Here is a 13,800-nt window from a genome sequence, read left to right on the forward strand (position 1 = left end):
GCTCTTCCCCTCAGGGTGGAAGCTCCGGGCTCGGCAGACCCTCAGAGGGCACCTGTCAAATGCAGGAGGACCCAAGAGCCCCCAAGGCACGAGGCCCTTGGGTGCTAGGGTAGGGTTGAGACCCAGACCCTCCGAGAAAGAAAGTGCTGGATCTCAGGCATGGCATTAAACTGGCCCCAGACGGGTCTCCCTGGGAAGCCTGATCCTTGTCCTGCCCATGGGGATCCACGATTCATCTGACTGCTGTCCGTGCAACAGCGGGGAGGCCCACCACACCCTTTCCAGACTCCTCCTCGAGTCACCCATCTTAACTGAGCTTCTTATAGGCTACCAGACGCCCACGTGGCATCTTTCTCTTTGCCAGGCTGAGCATCCTGAATTCCCTTGTCCGTGCCTCACAGGCCGGAGCATCAGTCATGGGAAGAATCTGGGTCTGTCCTGCTGAACCCAGTGACCGCCATGTACCCACCACCCCATCCCGACACCCTGGAGTCGCCCCAGGCATGTTCCTGCCCCTCCCCACAACACTCTCCCACCTCGACCCCCAGATATACGGCCTGAACCCACCCGCGTCTCACCTCAGCACTGCCACCGCCCTGTCCAAGGTGCCATCAGTTCTGGCCCAGACCACCCACCTGCCTCCACAACTGTCTCCCATGTGCACAGAGCCAGCCCAGGCCTCACAGTGCAGCCTCAGGCACGGTTTTGATAACGAACGTACTCCTGTCATCCCCCAACTTGAAAGTCATTGCTTTTTGGCTAGAAACCGAACTGTTTAACCTAAGCTCAGGACTCCACAAGGCTTGGCCCCTCCTCCCCATCACCTGCTCAAGCACAGCCTCCTCAAATGGCCTATGCTGCGTCCTGCCCCAGGGCCTCTGCACCTGCTGTACCTGCCACTCACCATGTGTGCAGGCACACACACACACTCAGGCACACTTACCGCACCCACTTAACTGTTCAGTTCAGTTCAGTTCAGTCGCTCAGTCATGTCCGACTCTTTGCGACCCCATGAATCACGGCATGCCAGGCCTCCCTGTCCATCACCAGCTCCTGGAGTCCACTCAAACTCATGTCCATCGAGTCAGTGATGCCATCCAGCCATCTCATCCTCTGTCGTCCCCTTCTCCTTCCGCCTTCAATCTTTCCCAGCATCAGGGTCTTTTCAAATGAGTCAGTTCTTCACATCAGGTGGCCAAAGTATTGGAGTTTCAGCTTCAGCATCAGTCCTTCCAATGAACATTCAGGACTGGTCTCCTTTAGGATGGACTGGTTGGATCTCCTTGCAGTTGAGGGACTCTCAAGAGTCTTCTCCAGCACCACAGTTCAAAAGCATCAATTCTTAACTGTATCCCTTTTAAAATGCTCACGGTCCCACGTTCCTGTCCTTTACAGCCCCATCTCGGGCTATAACCTTACACCCTAATTTGTCATCAGTTGATGGACGTCTGCCTCCCCGTCAGGCTGAGTCTGAGGGCAGAACTCCTGCTGGCTTTGGCTCACCACGCATCCCCAAGGCTCGGTGCAATGCCTGGCCCATATTCACCAGGCTAGTGAGGCTCAGCCAAACGCTGCGGTAAGGATGGATAATGAGCTCTGCCCATTGGCAGACAAAGCGGCCCTCCTTCCAGGGGCTGACCCGCATCCCTGCGGGTGTGGCGGTGTGTGGACACCTCCAGCTGTCCCCCCACACCCACCATCTCCCTTGCTGGGCACACAGCAGACCCACTGCTTTGCTGGGTGATGGAGCCCCAGCCAACGACCTGTCATCCACAACCTGGTCACTGCCACCCTCCCCTGCGTGGGATGGGAACAGAGCAGGACCCAGCGGGGCTCCTGGGCATGGAAGCCTTCCCCTGTCCCTTGTCTGTCAGGGACAGACGCCGGCCTCCGTGACCTCCCCTGAGTCTTAAAGGGCAGATTCAAACAGCTGCTAATCAGGGAAGGGAGAGGATGCAGAGACACAGGAGGAGCAGCCAGGAAGCAAGAGTGCAGCCTTGGGAGGGTCCTGGTTTGCCTCAAGGGATGCACCTAATAATGCCGTCTGAGCTCTTTATAGAACTATTTCTCGGAAAACTGGAAGTGTCAGTCATGACGTCGTGTCCGACTCTTTGTGACCCTATGGACCATAGCCCACCAGGCTCCCCTGCCCACGGCATTTTCCAAGCAAGAATACTGGAGTGGGTTGCCATTTCCTGACTCAGGGATTGAGCCCAGGTCTCCTGCACCAAAGGCAGACTTTTTACCTTCTCAGTCACCATCCCTGGTCCCATGAGCTGACGACTCATGGACAGAGGAGTCTGCCATTTCCTTCTCTGGGGGATCTTCCCAACTCAGGGATCAAACCAGGCCTCCTGCACTGCAGGAAGATGCTTTACCATCTGAACCACCAGGGGAAAGCCCTCAGAAGGTAAATAATCCGCCTGCAATGCAAGAGACTAGGGCTTCATCCCTGAGTCAGGAAGATCCCCCGGAGGAGGACATGGCAGCCCACTCCAGTATTCTTGCCTGGAAAATCCCAAGGATGGAGGAGCCTGGCGGGCTACTGTCCATGCAAAGAGCTGGACACAGCTGAAAGACACACTTTCACTTCCACAGAACTAGTAGGCTGGTGAGAAAGTAACTGTGATTTCTGCACTGTTGAAATTTGCCATTTGATAGTAGAATGCATCCTAAATAAGTGTTGTTACGTTATATATCATTTTAATATGCATTTCTTGCTTTACTTTTTTTTTTTTGCTAACAACTTGTTCCTTGCTCTTTATTTTACATTTATTGTAGACGATGGAAGTGATGGAGTTAGACAAAAAGCAAATCCGAGTGATTTTTCTTATTTGGGTTCAAAATGCGTCATAAAGCAGTGGAGACAACTCACAGCATCAGTAACGCATTTGGCCCAGGAGCTGCTAACAAGTGTCCGCACAAGTGCAGTAGTGGCTCAAGAAGTCTGGCAAAGGAGACGAGAGCCTTGAAGAGGAGGAGTGGAGTGGCCGGCCATCGGAAGTCAGCAACAACCAACGGAGAGCCAGCGTCGAAGCTGATGCTCTTACGACCACATGAGAAGCTGCTCCAGAACCCCGCATCGGCCACTCTATGGTCGTTCGGCACTTGAAGCAAACTGGGAAGGCGAGAAAGCTCGGAGCCTCGTGTGCCGACCGCACACCACAGAAACCGGCGCTCGGCAGGGCCGTCTCCGCCTACGCTGCCCACAACAGCGGGCCACTTCTTGACCGGATTGCGACGTGTGACAAAAAGGAGATTTTATACGACAACTGCCAACGACCAACTCAGCGGCTGGACCAAGAACAAGCTTCAAAGCACTGCCCAAAGCCAAACTTGCACCAAAAAAGGGCCACGGTCACTGTTTAGTGGTCTGCTGCCTGTCTGATACACAACAGTTTTCTGAATCCCATCGCAACCATTTCATCTGAGAGGTATGCTCAGCAAATTGATGAGATGCCATGAAAACTGCAACGCCTGAAACCAGCAATGGTCACCAGAAAGGGGCCAATTCTTCCCCATGACAACGCCCCACCACACATCACACAACCGGCGCTTCAAAAGCTGAACAAATCGGGCCTTTGTTCAGTCTTGCGTAATCCGCCATATTCACCTGACCTCTCGCCTACCGACTACCAGTTCTTTAAGCACCTCGACAACTTTTTGCAGGGAAAACTCTTCCACAACCAGCAGGAGGCAGAATATGTTTTCTAAGAGTTCATCACATCCTGAAGCAAAGATTTTTATGCTACAGTTCAGTTCAGTTCAGTTCAGTCGCTCAGTCGTGTCCGACTCTCCGCGACCCCATGAATCACAGCACGCCAGGCCTCCCTGTCCATCACCAACTCCCGGAGTACACTCAAACTCATGTCCACAGAGTCGGTGATGGCATCCAGCCATCTCATTCTCCGTCGTCCCCTTCTCCTCCCGCCCCCAACCTTTCCCAGCATCAGAGTCTTTTCCAGTGAGTCAACTCGTCGCATGAGGTGGCCAAAGTATTGCAGTTTCAGCTTTAGCATCAGTCCCTCCAATGAACACCCAGGATTGATCTCCTTTAGAATGGACTGGTTGGATCTCCTTGCAGTATAAGGGACTCTCAAGAGTCTTCTCCAACACCACAGTTCAAAAGCATCGATTCTTCGGCGATCAGCTTTCTTCGCAGTCCAACTCTCACATCCATACATGACCACGGGAAAAACCATTGCCTTGACTAGACGGACCTTGGTTGGCAAAGTAATGTCTCTGCTTTTTAATATACTATCAAGGTTGGTCATAACTTTCCTTCCAAGGAGCAAGCGTCTTTTAATTTCATGGCTGCAATCAGCATCTGCAGTGATTTTGGAGCCCAAAAAAATAAAGTCTGACACTGTTTCCACTGTTTTTCCATCTATTTCCCATGAAGTGATGGGACCAGATGCCATGATCTTTGTTTTCTGAATGTTGAGTTTCAAGCCAACCTTTTCACTCTCCTCTTTCACTTTCATCAAGAGGCTTTTGAGTTCCTCTTCACTTTCTGCCATAAGGGTAGTGTCATCTGCATATCTGAGGTTATTGATATTTCTCCCAGCAATCTTGATTCCAGCTTGTGCTTCTTCCAGCCCAGCGTTCCTCATGATGTACTCTGCATATAAGTTAAATAAGCAAGGTGACAATATACAACCTTTTCTCATTGATAAAAATGTGTGGATTGTAATGGCTCCTATTTTGACTAATACAGATGTGTTTGAACCTAGTTATAAGATTTAAAATTCACAAAATCACAATTACATTTGCACCGATCTAATAAAACCCCCAATAAATGGAAGGTGTCAGCACTCTTCATTCCAGGGAAGGCCACCTGAGGCCTTAAGCTTAAAGGAACCAGAAAAGCTCACCAAAAGATTACCTGAGACCAGATTAAATGAGTGCAGCCCTGCAAACACCTTATCAGCAACTCCACCCTTGAACTAGAAAACTTGAGGAACCCTCTCAGGTTGGGACAAAAAATCCCCCTTGGCCTGGCAAAGCAGTTCAGCTCTTCTTTCCTACTTGACCCAAAGCCCTGGGTTGGAGATACAGTTTGGCAGCAGTGCACAGAAGCCAAGTTTCCGGCAACAGAACAGGCTGCAGGACTAGCACGCGGCTGTCTAAAAGGACGGGCAGACGCCCATGAACTGGCGTGGCAAAGGTTCACAACAAATTTAAAAGAAACAGAGTAGAAGTCAAGCTGTGTCAACAGTAGAGCCTACTTATCCAAAACAGAATTTAGCTGTCTCTGGGCATTTGCGACGAAAAAAAAAAGATTTCCGGAAACAGGTCCGCCCCAGAGCTAACAGGAGTTATGACTCGGTGGGGGAATTCCAAGGAATGCTTATGTTCTTCTTCATATTTTTCTGGACTTTTACAAGAGTTATGAACTGTTTTTATATTAAAAATTAAGCTCTCTCCCCTGAGATGAAAACATTCTTGTATCTTTCTCTCCTGCTGGGATGCAGCCCACCCCCCGCCCCCGGAGCCCCTCCTGGCTCAGGGCCCAGCTCCCAACCCTGGAGGATGCGAGACGGACCATGTGTGGCAACACCTCCAATCTGCCTCCTGGTGCGGCTGAGATCAGGAAGAGAACGACTAGAGAGCAACGGATGCTCTGCGGTGTTCTTGGAAACCGGGGTGATGAAACTCATGACCCTCACGACCGAGGCTTTTTAACAAAAGGGAAATGTTTACATGTATTAACCATTTGCTACTTTGCACCTTCATTCCGTATTGTAGCAAAATAAAGGGGGTGGGAGTAGGTGAAAGGGCACCCTGCTCCCTGGGAGGGAAGCAGAAAGTCCCAACGGGCTGGTGGCCCCACGGTGCCGGTAGGTCAGGAGCAGGAGCTGTGGGCACCCTGCTCAGAGCTCACCGTCCCCCTGCCTCCGCCCCCGTGGAGGGAGTGGGAGCCCTCAGGGGGTTCACGGTTTGGAAACAGTCATGCAGCACCACGGGAGCCCTGGAGGCAGGTCCTGGCAGAGCCAGCCAGCCCGGAAGTGCCCTGTTTTACAGCAGTGAGACCTGAGCACACACTGACCAAGGGCCTGACTTCAGTAGGAGCCAGAGTGCGTCCCCTGCAAAGAACGCAGGGGTTGTCACTTTGAGGCCCAGGCCGCGGCTGCCCAACACCCCATCCTCCAGACCACGTGGGGGTACTCCCTGAGCTTGATTCAGGGCCTGCTCTGTTCATCCCAGGCTTCCCAGGCGGCGCTAGTGGTAAAGAACCACCTACTAGTGCAGGAGGTGTGAGAGACGCGGGTTCGATCCCTGGGTCAGGAAGATACCCTGGAAGAGGGCACGGCAGCCCACTCCAGTATGCTTGGCTGGAGAATCCCATGGACGGAGAAGCTCGGTTGGCTAAGGTCCATAGGGTCGCAAAGAGTCTTACACAACTGAAGCGACTTAGCACAACACCAGAGACTACACTGAACAGTTCACAGAACTAGGCCACAGGCTATCTCCTTGTGTGCGTGCTTAGTCACGTCCGACTCTTCGTGACCCCATGGACTGCAGCCCAGCAGGCTTCTCTGTCCATGCAATTTTCCAGCAAGAATACTCGAGTGGGTTGCCATTTTCTCCTCCAGGGGGGATCTTCCCATCCCAGGGATCAAATCCAAATCTCCTGCATCTCCTCCCTTGGCAGGCAGATTTTTTACCACTGAGCCACCTGGGAAGCCTTAATGTCATAATCATGAGCAAATAATTTGTGAAATATTTTTAACGCATGGCATGTTTTTCAGTTATTCACTGGTAATAAAAAGGCTTCTTTGCAATTAAACATTCCATGTATGATTTTGGCTAAGGCAGGCTGTGAGAAGTGAGAGAGCATTGTGTTAATTGTTTATCAATAACTACAGTTTCTCACATCACACACAAAAACCAGTGTTAATATTGTCCTTACGTTATCAACACTCAATAACAGCTGCTTCACTAAATAGCTGCTAGTAAAGGGTTAAGTGGATAATTACCGTATTTATCCCACATTATGTATTTATACTGTAATTATCTGAGAGCCCAGCACCCAACCCTGTCTCTAGGTCCCAGGTCCCAGAGACCCTCTGGGAGCCCCACTGGGTCTCTTCCATCCAGATTTCCAGTCTGGGGGAGGGGAGGTGAACGTCTGTCCATCTGTGAGGCCGACATACAGGGGAGGAGCTCAGGAAGCAGGAGGAGATGCCCTGGGTGTGGAGGCTGGATCAGACCTCACCTGCAGCCCCGTCAGGCAGACACGCTAGCAGTTCCCTGTTAGCTCAAACCACTTCCAGAAAAGACCGTGATGCTGGGAAAGATCGAGGGCAGGCGTAGAAGGGGAGGACAGAGGACGAGATGGTTGGATGGCATCACCGACTCAATGGACATGAGTTTGAGCCAACTCCAAGAGATGGTGCAGGACAGGGAAGCCTGGTGTGCTGCAGTCCATGGAGTCGCTAAGTCAGACTTAGCGACTGAACAACAACTTTTGGTGAGGCTCCATCATCACAACAGAAGATTGATCCCCCCCACCCCCCGCCCCCTACCGCTGCAGCCACACCAGCATCCCCGTTCCTCCTTGCCACCACTTCCTGGAGCCCTGGGTGAGGGGTTCTCATGCCTCTAGTGAGCATAGCCACCCACCCAGCAGATATCAAGGTCATCTTAAAGGGAGATCAGGGCCCCATAGTGTCCGTCTGGACCCCCTGAGACTGTGCTTCTTTTCGGATCAGCCTGGCCTGGACTCTGATGGGCTTCCACCTGGCAGCCCTGCTGAGCCCCAGGCACTGATGGGGCCCCTAGGGCACATCCACGCCCTTACTGCTCCCTCCCGGCAGCCTCCTGAGCCCATACCCACACCCACAGCTGCTCCCAGGCCCTGGGCACAGATGGGGCAGGTGGCCCTGGGCCTTCAGGAGCCCCCAGCCCCCTCACCCTTCTGAAGCCTTCCCGACACGGCTCAGGAGGTGTGGTCCCTCATTGGACGTTGGTTCCTGGTAGGAGGATGGTGAGGATGAAGGAAAGTTTTTATGCATGCTGACTACCCGGGACTGTAGCTTATGGTGGGGCCTGGTCAAGAGATGTCACCCCCACACCCTCTGTGCCCTCGTCCTGTGGGTCCTTTACACTCTTGCTCCCAGAGTTAAGCACTAGTGGTCAGGGTGAAGGTGATCAGATAAGAAACCGTGAACTGTGCTGATTTTCCCAGCGCTCAAGGAAGAGGCGAATGTTACCCAGGTAAGCACAGTGACAAAGGCTTCCTGGCCCCAAACCGCAGCAGCTGTGCGCCCCTTGGCAAAGCCATCTTTGTTGGGCACATAACCATGTTCTCCGGCCTTGGAGACAACTCAGGTCCTTGACTTCGAGCCCATCGCGGGCCCTGCAGCATCACCATGGGGACCTCGGGGGCAGTGCGTCAACAGGCCGGATGCGGAGACGTGCCGGCGGACTGGCCCTCCACCCCTGCGGCCCCCTCACCTCCAGTCTCGTCCGATCCACGTCCTTGGGTAGCTTCACTCGGATCCGGTTTGTGACAATAAGGGAGTCATACGGGTAGATCTGCAGGGAGAAGGAAGCCCGGGGTCACCCAGGAAGCGGGTGCGTCTGTGAGGAGGGGACCAAGAGCCCAGTCGAGGCTAAGGAAGAGCTACGTACGTGCGTCCGCATCTGACACACACATTTCACGGGAAAGCACAACAAAAGGAATGTTTAACCTGGGCAGGTGCGGAGCAGCAGGCAGATGTCAGCGCGGTAGCGGGCGGCCCTTACCTTGTATTCTGTAAGAGAAGCAGAGACCACAGGGGCCAGCTCAGAACTCGCATGGGCTCGGCCCAAAGGGGGAGCGATCCCGCCCGGATCCCGCCCTCCGGCCGGCTGGCCACGCCGCCTCCACCCCACAGCATCCTCGGAGCTGGGGTGGGGCCCTGGGGTCTCCGTGGGAAGCCAGGAGCAGGAGGCATGGTCTGGAGATTGGAGGCCAGACTGGGAGCCTGAGGCAGCGCTGTGTTCTCTCTTGGCTGGGCTGCTGTCTCCCCGGGGTGGGTGTGGGGGAGCCCAAGACCTGCCTCAGTTTACCCCCTGGGCTTATCCGCCTCTTACTGTCTTACTTTCTTCACCCTTCAGCTCCTTCTTTTAAATACAGAGCCCCACATACTAGTTTATTAAAGATTTTTTTTTTTCTTCCAGACTAAAAGCGACTTGTTAAAAAAATAAAATAAAATCGTACGGATGGGCGGTCTCCGTGAGCACGTATCCCCCACAGGGCGGAATCTCTGGGTCCCGGCTGTAAAGCCTCCCTCTCTGGTGGAAGACACCAGGGAGGGGCTCGGGCACTGGGCGGCTGGTCCCTGAACTTCCCCGTGTGCTGTGCAGGGGGCTGGCCAGGCCTGCTCTGAGCCTGGAGACCACTTAGAGGGTGCAGGCTGAGATTTCCTCCTCTCTCCCCGACTCCAACATCCGGCGTGGACCAGCCCTGGAGAGCAGGCTCCCGTCACCCTTGGGTAACGACCGTGAATGAGCATTGCGGCCCCGCGGTTCAGGGCTGGCAGAGCCTCTCAGGCGGGCGCCAGCCACGTGACCAGGTCTCTCCAGTAACGCCAGCCTCCCTGCAGGCCACCCTGCCGGTGCAAAGCCCCAGGAGGCTGCATGCGAGCGAGCGGGGCCAGGCGGGCTCTGCCTCTGCCTCCACTTTGCCTCCCTTCTTGTGCGTGCCCAGTGGCTCAGTCGTGTCCAACTCTGCGACCCCCATGGACTGCAGCCCGCCGGCTCCTCTGGCCAAGGGATTCTCCAGGCCAGAATACTGGAGTGGGCTGCCGTTTCCTCCTCCAGGGGATCAAACTTGCGTCTCCTGGGGCCCCTGCGTTGCAGGTGGATTCTTTACCCTCGGAGCCGCCTGGGAAGCCCCGAGGTGGCTTTTCCCTGCGGCTCTGCCCTCCCTGTTGCCGTGGATGTGACTGTCGGTGTTTGGTTGGCCGCCACCCTGGCCTGGGGTGGTCACTCAAACACAGATCTCTTGCCTGAGTGACCTGGAGTGGCAAGTCGGTCAGGACAGGGTGGGCCCATGCTCCAGACGGGGGGGGAGCACTGGGTTAGCACCTGAGATAGAGGGGGACACACCAGGGAGACGAGGAAGCACGTCGGGGAACTCAGGATGGAGGCGAAAACCGAAGCGCAACCGCGACCTGAAGTGGTGGGGACACGCGCATCCCCGGCTTCGGCCTCCTGCTCGGGGCCTTCTGCCGGCGGCCCTGCAGGGGAGGGTGGTCTCGGAACCCTGCCAGCGGCCCCTGCCCCAGCCAGAGACCCACGGGGTCCCCGCCTCCTGTACCTCGCGTGCCCCAGCCGGCATCCGGGTCTGCTCCACCAGGGCCCACATTGGCGTTCTGGAAGAGAAAGAGAGAGGGCAGCAGGGGCAGGTCGCAGGGGGCAGGCTGTCTCCAGGGTCCTGGCAGCCGGGCGGGGGACGAGGGTTGGCCCGGGGTGCCCGCTGGGACCAGACTCTGGAAAGGTCGCCGACTTCCCATGAGCGGGTGTGCTCACACGCCTCCTGCCGCCTTTAGGCCGCCCCTGCCTGTCCCACCAGCTCCTAAGCCGCTGAGATGACAGCTCCCGGGCGCCCAGCCCCTTGGCCCCACAGCTGGCCCAGACCCCGCGGGCATCTCACCGGGGCTGCGGCGCCAGCACGGGGCCTCCGGTCCCACTGGACGGGTGGGCCCCAGGGGGCCCGGGTGACCAGTGTCTGTAAAGCCCCTGGCACAGAGCCCACATGTCATGAGTGTGGCTGTGCCATGCTGGCACTCCAGGGCTGGCACTCGGAGGGGCGGCAGACCTGGGAGCCCAGCCAGCCCTCTCAGGTGCCTCCCTCACCTGTCTGTGGCATCTCAGCAGCCAACCCTGATGTCTGGAGTTCTTGTTCCCTTTGCCCACCTGAAAAGTCATCCTGCAAACCTCTCCGGAGGGTCCCTGCCCTGCGACATGGGCACCAGACCCTGCAGGTCAGTTGCCCCCCCACCCCCCGTCCTGTCCATTCTGTCTGGGCCCTGAGTCCACCGCCTGCAGTGGAGAAAAGCATTTTACGTATGCTCGCGTCTGGCACCGGGTACAGTATCTGATCCGGGTCAGGGCTCTTGGCCAGCGCTTCTGAAACTGGGCACAGCGGTTAAATTTCCACGGAGGGAGCCCTGCCATTAAGGGGGGCGTTGCCTTCTCACTCTGGGTTGTGTTACAGGGAGAGGGCTTCCAGCGCTCATTTACTGAGAGAGGTGACAGGCGAGAAGCTCGTCACAGTCCTCACGAGCGTGGGGCAGGGCGAGGCCGCCGGAAGCACCCAGTCCAACGTCCTTCATCCTGAGCGGGGGAACTGAGGCCCAGAGACGCCGGGACGAGGCGGTGAGGGAGGTGAGCGCTTGAGTGGAGGGCTGCGGCGGTTTTACGTGTCTGATCCTTTGTCCAGCGCCAGTTTTTTAAAAATAATTTGGGGGACTTCCCTGGCAGTCCTAGGGGTTAAGACTCCACCTTCTAATACAAAAGGTGCAAGTTCAATTCCTGGTCAGAGAGCTAAGATCCCACATGCCCCGCAGCTAGAAAACCAGAACATAAACAGCTGAAACAGTATTGTATCACATTCAATAAAGACTTAAAAACAATAATAATAATAATTTGGATTTTTCACAGACATTGTATGAGCATCTTGCTTATCCTGATTACTGAGTCCTTAGGTAAGAGCCTGGCACCTCACCCTAGTCCCAGTACTGGCACCTGGGGCCGGGCAACCTCGCACCCACCAACTCGCCCGTGAAGGACTCCCCTTGGGAGTTTCAAGAGCGATATTTGGAGACAGCTTCTCGGGCCGCTGACAAACATCCCCCTGTCCCTGCACCTGTCTGGACAGGGAACCTCCTGCACAAAGCAAGGAGGCTCTGTCTCCCACCTTGGCCTTCTCCCCAGGCCTGTTCGGATATGAAAGAGAAATGCTGCCACCTAGTGCCCACTGCTCTGCATCGCAGGCGGCAAGCTCCCGGGCCAGGGTGCATCACCACCGCCTGCAGCTGTGGGAAAGCCACTTCCAGGCAGCAGAACCAGCATCATCTGGCCACCCAGGCTCGGAGACAGGGCAGAGACTCTCAGCAGGGAGGCAGGCATCCCCCAGGTGGAGGGGGGGGGCACCGTGTCAGTCCAGAGCAGGGGAAGAGCAGTCTACTCCTGACTTTCTAAGTACCCAGTGTGTGGGGGCATTCATGTCCACTTTGGTGCAGGGGAGCCAGGGGCCTCTGGCTTGATGTGTGGGCTGGCGGGACAGCTACGTGGCCCAGGGGGATCCCACAAAGGCAGCACCCACAGGCACACACCTAGCTGATCCCTCTGCAGTTCTCAGCAGAGAACAGAGAATCTAAAAGCAACCACCTCTTTACCTCTCCCATTTGTTCGGGGTTATTAGGAGACAGCTGCCCTACACACACGTTCACTCACCTTCCTGCAGCCTCAGGAGGTGGGCATTATTATCAGCGTGTAATGGCTGAGGCTCAGAGAAGTAAAGATACTTGCCCAAGATCACACAGCTAATACATGGAACTGTGAAAGATTTAACCGATGCTTTTTAGTTTCCAAAAATTATACTGGGATTGATAACAGGGAGAACGAAACTGGCCATTCAGCACTGACGGTTGTTCTTTTCTTGCTAAAGCTCATGTTTTGCTTAGGAGCCAGTGATGCAGAGGTAAGAAAGGGTGGAAATGTGCTTTTGTAATAATTATTCATTTGGGAACTAGGCCTACAGAGCTTAGATTTCACAACCATCACGTCATTTGTCTTAATGATAACTTTAAGAGGTAAGGATGATTGTGTACGTGTGTGCTCAGTCACTCAGTCATATCTGACTCTTTGAAACCCCATGGACTGCAGCCCACCAGGCTCCTCTGTCCTTGGGATTTTCCAGGCAAGAATACTGGAGTGGGTTGCCATGACTTTTTTTTTAAAGACTAGGAAATAGAGACTTGAAGTTTAAGTAACTTGCCCAAACACACACCCAGTATGAGGCAGAGCTGGGATCCGGGCTCGGGGCTGCTTGGTGCTAATGCATGTGTTCTTTCCAGCATCACAGTTGGAAAATATCAGACTTTGACACTGTGTTAAGGTTTCCTTCATAGTGATATACACTAATTAATGTTTTATGGACATGTGAAAACCTAATTCAGAAGATATGGATTTTTCATACACTTATTAGTTTAATTTTGTTCTTTGCACTATTAAATTGCTCTCTGTACGTTTCTACTTCACTGGATCCTTATCTGACTTCAAAAGAGTCTTATTCAAAATACTTCCCATACTTGCATTTTACCAGGGTCTCTGGCATTGCTATGTTACTTGGTACATTTAAGTTTATGAATACTGTGACTGATTCGTAACTTGGGTCATCCCCTCTTCATACCACTAAAACTCCTAGTTCACTTTAACCTTAACTCCTACCTTGTTCAGTGTTAGTCACTTAGTTGTGTCCAACTTTTTGGGACCCCATGGACTGTAGCCCACCAAGCTCCTCTGTCCATGGAATTCTCCAGTCTCTTAATAGCAGGCCAGGTAGCACATATTGGAACCAGTGCTCTCTGGTCCACAGGAAAGGCTTTCACAGGCGGCTCTTTTCCCATTTATCCTACAGAGAGGTCTGACTATCCACCATGTGGTAGGCTCTGTGGCTGGCTAGTTACTAGGACGTTTAAAAAAGCTTTGGGACCTAGGGTGAAAGTGAAACCGCTCAGTCATGTCCGACTCTTTGCGACCCCATGGACTATACAGTCTGTGGAATTCTCCAGGCCAGAAGAC

General features: G+C 54.2%; 1 protein-coding gene across 2 annotated transcripts in view; it reads right to left on the reverse strand.

Moving 5' to 3' along the window:
• The window catches only part of ABLIM2 (actin binding LIM protein family member 2), a 169,935-nt gene that overhangs the window by 12,454 nt on the left and 143,681 nt on the right, over positions 1-13,800 (reverse strand). Inside the window, exons 20-22 of one of the 2 annotated variants that reach the window (XM_088836565.1) lie at positions 10,310-10,364; positions 8,752-8,759; positions 8,461-8,541 (exon numbers count right to left, since the gene is read on the reverse strand). In XM_088836565.1, coding sequence (XP_088692691.1) covers positions 8,461-8,541; positions 8,752-8,759; positions 10,310-10,364 — 144 coding nt within the window. Of the gene's footprint in view, positions 1-8,460; positions 8,542-8,594; positions 8,760-10,309; positions 10,365-13,800 lie in introns of those variants that run through there. The other variant, XM_088836564.1, reaches the window with a different exon arrangement.

Source organism: Moschus berezovskii, chromosome 5 (assembly GCF_049115385.1).
Source record: "Moschus berezovskii isolate FMDL1 chromosome 5, NW_MosBer_1.0, whole genome shotgun sequence".
Taxonomy (NCBI): Eukaryota; Metazoa; Chordata; class Mammalia; order Artiodactyla; family Moschidae; genus Moschus; species Moschus berezovskii.